This window comes from Mobula birostris, chromosome 11 (genome assembly GCF_030028105.1).
Source record: "Mobula birostris isolate sMobBir1 chromosome 11, sMobBir1.hap1, whole genome shotgun sequence".
In the NCBI taxonomy this organism is placed as follows: Eukaryota; Metazoa; Chordata; class Chondrichthyes; order Myliobatiformes; family Myliobatidae; genus Mobula; species Mobula birostris.
The window spans coordinates 102,888,857-102,899,223 of NC_092380.1; the positions used below are offsets into that span (position 1 = coordinate 102,888,857).

A 10,367-nucleotide genomic window follows, 5' to 3' on the forward strand; every position below is an offset into this window, starting at 1 on the left:
TCTAATCTATATTATGATTGTTGGCATCTTCAGCATTCATTTTATGAAGCAGAACCCTAGGACCAGCCAAAAATCAGCTCCAAAGCTTGCAATGTTTTGATGAGGAAAACCCAATAGGAATCTCTAACAAAGAAGCCGTTGTCCTTGCCAAGTACATCAGAGTTGAACTGCAAATGGCTTTGACATTCCTTAGGCATCTCCACCATCTGCTGGAGATTTTAAAAACCATTTGCAAGGCTGGATTAATAAATGCGCAGCTGCAAATAACAGTGAAATTTTAATCCCAAAACCAGCAGGGTTAATTACCTACAAAGTATGTTTATAGTAAAGATTGAAAAACCATTAACCATTTTAACACTACATCCAGAAACAGTCAAACATACAAAATAGAGACAAGAGAAGGTCACCCAACTTTAAACCCACTCCTCAGTTAATCAGGTCATGAGTGATCCAATCATAACCTCACCTGACTTTGCCGTCCACATCCAATAAGCCTTCACCTCCTTATTATTTGTAAACAGAACCACTATCCTGCAGCTCACTAGTGGTTCAGAGCTGCAGTAGGTGATGTTCCTCATGACCAGAAGAGTCATAAAGGAGGAAAAATTACACCTTTGGTACACCCAGAGTGACTGTTATGCCTGAGTGCACCACCATCTTACTGGAAGCCCTGGTACCCTTATATATACCTGGTTTACTACCCTGAGACTCATTTGCTTGGGCAAATGACAAAGAAATACAAGAGAATCAATGAAAAACTACACACAAAGACTGACAAACAATGTGTATAAAAGAAGAGAAACTGAACAAATAGAAAAATAATAATAAATAAATAAGTTATACTAAGAACTTGAGTTGTAGAGTCCTTGAAAGTATGTCTATAGGTTGTGGAATCAGTTCAGAGTTGAGGTGAATGAAGTTAGCTACACTAGCTCAGGAGCCACAACCGTTTAAGTTGTTGGAACAGCATTCTAAATGGTCTCGAGAACCTCAAGTCCATTTAAGAAGTACCTAGATAGATATATGGAAGGACAAGAGCATGGTTTACAGGGATATAGGCAGAACATAGGAAATTAGGATTAGACGGGTGCAAAGGGTCATAGAGTCTGTGTCTGTGCTGTAATACTCTACGACTTTGACCATGCAACACAAACATATAGATCTCCAATAGAAAGGGCAGAAGAAGCCTCAATCTACCCATCTGTCTGCCCCATCAGCTACCTCCTGCCCTATCTGTTCAGGAGTCTACTGACCCATCAGCAACCCCAGCCAGGTGTTGTATTGCTACCTACTGAACAGGTCACCTTTTTACCCTCGAGCTTATTGTGAATCATAGAATCTTTACAGTGCAAAGGAAGTCATCATATTGATCTCATTGCTTAGCACAATAATGCACAGTGGGAGAAATTGTCTCTTTTCTCACCCATCAGGAAATTGGTTTAACTGACCCTGTGTCTGAGAAAGCAAGGGTGGTCTGGAGTACTACTAATGTCTTGATGGAGGGTCTTGGCCTGAAATGTCATCTGTTTACTCCTCTCCACAGATACTGCCTGATCGTCTGAGTTCTTCCAACATATTGTGTGTATGTGTGTCACTCTGGATCTACAGAATCTCTTGCTCATGATTAGCCAAATCAGAATCCACTAAACTGGAGTGAAAACGAATCGTACGCCACCCAAAGGGACTGTGTAAGATAAGACAACCCTTCTATTCCAGACCCCACCACCTCTACAGTTCGGAGCCAACTTTGTTTCATTTGACCAGTCTGCAATATTTGTGCAATAACTCCGTACTGATTTACATAATATATAACGTACTTAGTGAATTAGCTCCAAAAATATATTCAGGTTTATTGATGACACCACTGTTGTGCACCGTATCAAAGATGGTGATGAATCAACATACAGGAGGGAGATTTAAAACCCAGCTGAGTGGTGTAATAACAACAACTTCTCACTCAGTGTTAGCAAGACCAAAGAACTGATTGTAGATTTAAAGAGAGGGGAAGCAGAGGTCCACGAGCCAGTCCTCAGAGGATCAGAGGTGGGGAGGGTCAGTAACTTTAAATTCCTGGATGTTACTATTTCAGGGGTCCTGTCCCTGACCCAGCATGTAAATGCAATTTTGCAAAGAAAGCACGGCAGTGCATCTATTTCCTTAAGAGTCAGCAAAGATTTGGCATGCCATCAAAAACTTCGACAAACTTCTATAGATGTGTGATTGAGAGTGTATCGACTGGCTTGCATCATAGCCTGGTAGGGAAACAACAATACCTTTGAATGGAAAATCCTACAAAAGATAGTGGATTCGGCCCAATATATCATGGGTAAAGCCCTCCAACCATTGAGCATATCTACATGAAACGCTGTCATAGGAAAGCAGCATCCATCATCAGAGATCCTCACCACCCGGGCTACCCTTTTTTCTCATTGCTGCCATCAGGTAGGAGATAGAGGAGCCTCAGGACTCGCACCAGCAAGTTCAAAGACAGTTACTACCCCTCGACCATCAGGCTCTTGAACAAAGGGGATAACTACACTCACTTGCCCATCCTTAAAATGTTCCAATAATCTCACTTTAAGGACTCTTCATCGGTATTATATTATGTTCTCATTATTTATTGTTATTTATTTATTTGCAGTTTGGAGCCTTCTGCAGTGTATTTGATCTTTCATTGATCCTGTTATAGTTACTATTCTATAGATTTGCTGAGTATGCCCACAGGAAAATGAATCTCAGGGCTGTATATGGTCACATATATGTACTCGGATAACAAAATTTACTTTGAACTTTCTTAATCATTAACAATCAGACTGCAAAGTAATGGATGAGCAGCTCTAATTTTAATATCAAAGCTAACTGCAACTAAACAAAAATTAGAAATTTGAACTATTATACAGGTTAACAACGGAGGGCAAGAGGTAGTTCAATTATTTCAATTAGTGAACAATCAGCAGACAAATTAATCAACAGTGCAGCTCACTAAAGCAGTTAAATCCCAGTATAAAATAATTAGTTGATTAGCTTCATGTACAGAAGACAGAATTAAGTTATTTCATAGCCGATCTTTATGAATGGTTTGTGATTGGAGGAGTTTACAGCTGATATGTCACAATATTTTTATTGACTCGCAAGGCTAATTTACATTCAGAATCCTTTGATAAATTGTGACCACATTCCGTTAATATATATAACCACAAATTGATTAGCCTGGAGAAAGAACCATTTCCTTCACTTCTCTAATCTTCTGTGATGTTGGAGGAATGGTCACCCAGCGACTGGAACAGTGATCATTAAGTCATGAAACATAAATCGGCTCCAGTTTAATTTCTCATTGGAAAGTCAGCCCCTCCAGTGGGGTAGTGCTCACATAGTACAGCACTGCAGAGTCAATTGAAATACTTTACAAGATTGTGAAATAGGATCTCATTGATAATCTTCTTGGCCCCAAGAGTAGAAAATCACTTATTTCATCATATGCTATATACCTTAGATCAGCAGAGCATAGGACAGGCCCTTTGTCCCACGATGTTATGCCACCCCTTTAACCTATTTCAAGATCAATCTAACATTTCCCTACAGTATAACCTTCTATTTTTTCTTTCATCTATGTTCCTATCTTAGAGTCTCTTTAATGTCCCTAATGTACCTGGCTCTACCACCATCCTTTGTAGGGCATTCCATACACCCACCACTCTTTGTGTAAAAAATACTACTGATATCCCCCCCACCCATACTTTCCTCCATTTACCTTAAAATTATGCCCTCTCATAATAGCCATTTCCGCCCTGAGAAAAAAAGTGTTTGTCTGTTCACTCTATGTCTCTTATCATCTTGTACATTTCTATCAAGTCACCTCTCATCCCTTTTGCCCCAAAGAGAAAAGTCCTCACTCGCTCAACCTTTCCTTACAAGACGTGCTTTAAAACGATCACATTCTTTGTTTTCCTGCAAGGCTCTTATTCCCACATGACTTCCTACCTACTGCCCGTAACACCACTGGCATTTAAGGCAGCAAGGAAGGTCTTCCACCTCCGATGGTGTTGAAGGCTTCCTTCATCGTGTCATTAGTTCAGTTTTCACTACTGTAAGTCATGCAAGTTCTGGTTGGAGACTCAGGAATACTGTCACATTCAGATGTAGAAGGATTCTTCATTGCTGTTTCCGTATCAATTTTTTTGACCAGTCAGGGTTGTTAGCCCTGAGCTGAACCCCCAAACCTAGTGGACCGATGGACCATTCTTAGACTGGCCTCAACCCATTGACCTGTTTGGCATAGGTGACCCTACCAAGAGCCAAAGCATAAAGCCAACATAGCTCTCCAGGTCATTGAGGCACACAAACCTCCCAACCCTACAAGGTTGTAGTCCTCTTGGTAGACATTAATTAAAAAGTAGATTTCAGTAGACATAAATTAAAAAGTTAAAACTCCAGTTCAGTTTTAGGACTAGTTGGCCTCTGATTCCATTGCAGCAACATACAAAGTACAGGAGGAACTCAATGCATTGGGCAGCATCTATGCAGCGAAATGAACTGTTGACATTTTAGGTATAGACTGAAAGATAGTGGAAGGAAGGGTGGGCCAAGAGCTGGCAGGTGGTCGATGTGGGGTGGGGGGGGTTGATAGTCACATAATGGATGTAGAGGAGAGTGGAAATGATGTAATTGGAGGTGATAGGTGGTTCACGAAATAAATAGGATGTGGGGAAGGGCGGTGTGATAAGGAGTAAACAAATGTATTCAGAAGGGAGTGGTTACCAGATCTTAGAGAACTCAATATTCAAATTCCATAGCCTTCTTCTGGTCTGGTGTCATTTATATATTAGGTCAATTTGCATTGGAGGTTCAGAAAGTATGGTGACTCACTCACTGTTGGATACTCTCTGCAGATCTACTTAGCACTTCCATTATAATTGTTCTACTCTTTCACATTAAGACATGGAAACAGAATTAGACCAATAGGTCTATCGAGTCTGCTCCACCATTCCATCAATGGTTTAATCTCCCTCTCAACCCCATTCTCCTTCCTTTTCCCTGTAACCTTTGATGCTCTTACTAATGAAGAACCTGCCAACCTCCAATTTAACTACATCCAACGACTTCGCCTCCACAGTCGTCTGTGCAAATGAATTCTACAGAATGAAGTGCCGGCTAGTGCCGGCGGCGGGCGCATGCGCCAGCGGTCGGGCGCGATACCACCTCCCGGCCGCTAGGGGGAGGGCGATCTGGAGTCCGGACACCCGGAAAAGGAAGGCGGCAGCCATTTCGGACGGGAAGAGGGAACGGCAGCTGTAGTTTTGGTTCTGGTCTCCCAGACCCATTTCCAGAGACTTGCGTTCTCAGCCCCTAACTCGCGTCTTCGGTAGCAGTTTCCGCCCCCATGGCGGCCAACGAGGGCATGAGGTTCAAGGTGCTGCTCAGTGACATCTCCCAGAACCTGACCGGGGAGAATCTGGAAACACTGAAGTTTCTGTGCAAGGATGACATCGGCAAGAGGAGATTGGAAACATTAGTGAGCGGCATCCAGCTGTTCCAGGTGCTGGAGGAACTCAGTTTGCTCTCCCAAGAAGACACCAGTTTTCTAGGCCAGCTGCTGAAGAGCATCAAGAGACCCGACCTGGAGAAAAAGCTGTCTGACTACCAGCGGGGCGGTGAGCCGCTCCAACCACCGATGTGCGAAGTTGGGAGAAACTCGGGTAAGACGGCTCGAAGCAACTTTGGGAGGGGACGGCACCTCCCTGCAGTTAAAGTTGTAAATGGGTAACCCTCGTATCTTGAAGCCGTGCCCGAACTCATAGCGGGTCTTTCACAAGCGTGTGAGACCAAAGATATTGGAAAGTGGAGCAAAACTAAACTGTTGGAGGAACTCGGTAGGCTGAACGGCATCTGGAAAGGCCGACGTTTCGGCTCAGGACTGAATTGAGGGATTGGGTTGGGGGAGATGGCTGGTAGAAAGGAGAGGGCCGGATGAGCCAGAGGCTGGTGGATGATAGGTGAAACAAGTTAACGGTGGAGGGAGTGATTACGCGGACGGATTCAAGTAGGTGGGTGCAGGGAGATACAGTGGTTGGAGATCTGGGGTGTTAGGTGGTGGGAGAAACTTGGGGTGGTTGTGAGTTCTGGGGGAGGGATGGCTTGGTGTGAGGTGGGATGGTTTCTGAGGATAGGAGCTTCTGCGGGTTGTGGTGGGTGTGAGGGTGTGGATAGGGATAATTGTGGGTGACGTTTACAAAACTGCCCTTCCAGGTGAGGTAGTAATTCCTCAAGCAGTTTATTGTTTGCCTTAACAAATGTTCAATAGCCAGAATAAGTAACTGGGTTGAGCTTTCAAACAATGTGCAGTTCCAATCCCTTGTGATAAACTATAGAAATTAGAAAAGGAGATAGTGGGAATCTGAGGTGAAAACTGAAAATGCTGGTAACTTTTCATGCCAACTAGTTATTAGTGTTGGGTGAACTACAAAGTCTTGGAGTGAGTGATTAAGGTGACCAGTTGAATGTAGTATTGAAGTTCTGAACTACCAGTACCATCTTCTGGATGGGTTGTTGGCATCAAGATGAAAATCACAAAAATTGAGAATCTGAAATAAAAACTCAGCTCAGGAAGGCTGGAAACATGAAGAGGACAGGTATCTAATCTGAAACGTTTACTCTGTTTCTTTCCCCATAGATGCAGCCTGACCCACTGAGTATTTCCAACATTTTCTGTTTTATTTCAGATTTCCAGCAGTTCTTTTCAAGGACTCAGTAAGTCAAGCAGATTGGAGAAAAGAAAAAGTTAACGTTTTGAGACCAAGACCCTTGTGAACTGTCTCTTTCCACAAATGCTGAGTATGTGGCAATGAATTCTCTGGGTCTGTACCCAGAGAAGTTTAGAAGAATGCAGGGGCATCTCATTGAAACCTATCGAATATTGAAAGGCCGGGATATTAAAGTGAGTGAGTCTGGGACCAGAGGGCACAGCCTCAGGATAGAAGTGCGTCCCTTTAGAACAGAGATGAGGAGAATTTACTTTAACTAGAGGATGGGGAGTCTGTGGAATTCATTGCCATAGACAGTTGCTGGAGCCCAAGTTACTGGGTATACTGCTGATTAAAATTTGAAATACTGATTTCTTTTACCTTGCCTCTTTAAGAATTCACTTTACTTTCCAGATGTAGATGTTGCAATTGACGTAATTCGTGATAACATCGGAAGAGACTGGCGGATGCTTGCGAGAAAACTTGGATTCAAAGAGGCTCGTCTTCAGGAAATTGAATACGGGGATCCACGTAACATGCAGCTTCAGATTTCGAAAACACTGCAGGAATGGCAAGAGGTAAAGGGGCAAGAAGCCACTGTAGAGTGTCTGGTAACCGCCTTACGGAACTGCAGACTGAATATGATTGCAGATAGCGTGCAAGAGGAGGTAAACAAGAATAGGTGACTTTTAAGCAGGGAGCATAAAGTAATGTCAACTGCAACTTGCTAGGTTGTATGCGGAGCAAATCATGTAGTCCTTTGAAGGTTGAAACTAGACCTTCTGTCATTTGATGAACAGTTCTGGTTCTGTGATTGGTATCAGAGCTCTGTATTTTCCTTGATCATGACCGTGCATGGGCTTGCCAGAGTGAAGGATCCATTCCCAGCATGGGCTGACACTTCCCTGTAGACTTCACTTCAAGAATCAACCTCCTGAGTCACAGATTGCAGTCCTATACTACATTTGGATGCAAGTCGATGCAATTGTCTCCTCCAGGTGATGCCACGATCTACTCCTGTTGGCCACGTTGACACCATAACAGTAGGATTGATAGAATCGCATCACGGAAGTGTCAGAGTGTGCATACAGCTTCAGTCAAGTCGAAATCCATGTTCTGCTCAAAGCCATTTGAGAAAAGAGTTTACAAAAAGTGCACTAATAGAGTTTGTCTTGGGGAGTACTTCAAAGTTTATTTTGTACAAACCAGATTATGATTCAGTAAAATATATATTTTAATGATGTACTTTATATTCATGCTGAAGGGGCCTTTTGTGTGACTTCACTAGTAATCCAACAACACAAACAGTTAATACTTGTACCCTGCTTAACATGGTGATGAATTAACAGGTCTGAAGTGTATGACGTCCTGGCTTGCATTTCCTGACAGCAGGACCACTCGATGGAAAGGCAAGGCTGATCCACATCTGCTTGCAGTGTCGTGTTTTTCGCTAGTGTTTTTTCTTCTTCCCTGAAAGACTGGAGAGCGAGTATTGACCGCAATATCTTCTGTATCTTTCCTGTGCTGGTTTTCCAGTCGAGTCAGAATCCACCCCCCTGCCCCCCGATGCTGGGTTTCTTCCCTTACAAAGCTATATATCTTGCATTCACTCCAGGGACTGAAGTGACACAGATTCCAGCGCATGTCATTTTAATGACAAGAAAGTCGATTTCTGTGAATTTATGGGCAATGTTTGGAATGCTTTGTGGTATATTGCTTGTGAAATTTATTCTTGGTTGGAGAGAAATGACAGTCTGGTCACGGCAGGGTTTCACAGCTGAGATAAATGACTCAGATAATCTAATATGTGGTGTTGGTTGAGAGCTAAATATCAGCTAGACACCTGGAAAACCATACTGCTCTTCTTCAGGTATTAGTGTGAAATCTATTACATACTGGAATGAGAAGTACATTGCAGAAGAAAGGGTGTTTAATACCTCATCCCAAACCTAGTGAGATAAAAAGTGTCTTCTACTTTCTGTTGTAAATCCCCAGCATAGTGATTTTTCTCCCTCTCCTTTCCCTATTCTTCCATTCCCCACTCTAACTCCGCTGTTGCCTCTTCTCACCTGCCTAACACCTCTCTCTGGTGCCCCTTTCTCCCATTGTCCGCTCTCCTGTCCTATCAGATTCCTCTTCCTTCAGCCCTTTACCTTTCTGACCTATCAGCTCCCAGCTTCTCACTTCATTCCTTCCTCACCTGGCTTTACATATCGTCTTCCAGCTTGTGCTCCTTCCCCTCTCCCCACCTTATTCAGGTTTCTTTCCCATAGATGCTGCCCAACCTGCTGAGTTCCTCTAGCATTTAGTATGTGATACTCTAGATTCCCAGCATCTGCAGAATCTCTTGTGGTCATATTTAACTGCTCAATTTGGAGATTTTTCATCAGAAGGTAAGATGTAACAGGGTTCAGAATCAGGTTTACTATCAATCACATACGTCGTAAAAACTCTTGTTTTGCGGCAGCAGTACAGTACAATTCATAAGATGCTATGAATGGCAATAAATATATAATAAAAAATTAAATCAGTAGTGCAAAAAGAACAAAAATAATGGGGTAGGGTTTATAGTTTTAGAAACTGTTCAGAAATCTAATGCTGGAGGGGAAGAAATTGTTCTAAAAACATTAAGTGTGTGTCTTCAGGCTCTTGTACATTCCCACTGATGGTAGTAATGAGAAGAGGCTATGTCCTGGGTGGTGGGAGTCCGTAATGATGGATGCCACCTTGTGAATGGTTTACAACAACCAACAGTGGCAGGACAAGAAGCAGAAAAACTAACAGAAAAGGTGTACCACATAGAAAATGCTAGGGAAAGGGTGTCAGTCAAAAACGTCAACTGTTTATTCCCTTCCATAGATACTGTCTGACCTACTGAGTTTCTCCAGAATTTGTGTGTGTTGCTCTGGATTTCCGGCATCTACACAAGCTCGTGTTCAAAAGGTATGCCATGTGAGCAGGATAAGGGAAATGACTGTGTAAAATCTAAATTCAAAGTTATACTGAGGAAGATACAGATGACACAACAGAATCAACACCTGCTCCAAAGCCATGAGAACAGTTGCCAGTAGAATCTCTACTAGGCCTGACCTGGGAACAATAAACTTTTTGATGGATGAGAGTTTAGCCACTATATTAACAATGACACCACGTGGCGCTTACATTTCTGACGAATGGCTTCTTGTGATCCATGTTAAACAGCATTTCATTAGCAAGGGCAAATCAAAATTAGGCAAGGCCTTTGTTGGAGTGGACCAGTGATAGAGTGGGGAAGTACTGGCTCATCAGGCTTGGGCAAGGTATGTACCTGGTAAGTTTGTTCTTCATTCTTCATCTAGCTAGTTGGATCAGTGAGGATGGCAACAGGGGCAATGTTGAGTTCTTCATGTGAGATGTGGGAATTCAGGCCTCCTGGATAACCACATCTGCACCAGGTCCACCAAGCTGCAGCTCCTCAGGGAATGTGTTAAGGAACTCGAGCTGCAGCTTACTGACCTTCGGTTTATACAGGAAACTGAGATGGTGATAGATTGGAGTTACAGGAGGGTAGTCGCGCCCAAGCTGCAAGAGGCAGGTAACTGGGTGACTGTCTCGAGAAGGAAAGAAAATGGGCAGCCAGTGAAGGGT

General features: G+C 43.0%; 1 protein-coding gene across 2 annotated transcripts; it reads left to right on the top strand.

Annotated features, from left to right (window-relative positions):
- The first annotated feature begins 5,239 nt into the window (after positions 1 to 5,239).
- Positions 5,240 to 7,990, top strand: fadd (Fas (tnfrsf6)-associated via death domain). Of its 2 annotated transcripts, none has more exons than XM_072273189.1 (2): positions 5,240 to 5,696; positions 7,155 to 7,990. In XM_072273189.1, exons 1-2 carry the CDS (start codon positions 5,381 to 5,383, stop codon positions 7,424 to 7,426), a joined length of 588 nt encoding a protein of 195 aa, XP_072129290.1. In that variant the 5' UTR covers positions 5,240 to 5,380; the 3' UTR covers positions 7,427 to 7,990. The 2 variants fall into 2 exon arrangements, with proteins under 2 accessions (XP_072129290.1, XP_072129291.1); XM_072273190.1 differs by having other exon boundaries at positions 7,161 to 7,990.
- Positions 7,991 to 10,367: the final 2,377 nt, after the last annotated feature.

What these genes read in the sequence shown, in the direction of transcription:
- fadd (XM_072273189.1), top strand. Translation starts at nt 5,381, where the DNA reads ATGGCGGCCAACGAGGGCATGAGGTTCAAGGTGCTGCTCAGTGACATC. An exon ending in CGAAGTTGGGAGAAACTCGG is followed by an intron (nt 5,697 to 7,154) that starts GTAAGACGGCTC and finishes TTTACTTTCCAG; the next exon opens with ATGTAGATGTTGCAATTGAC.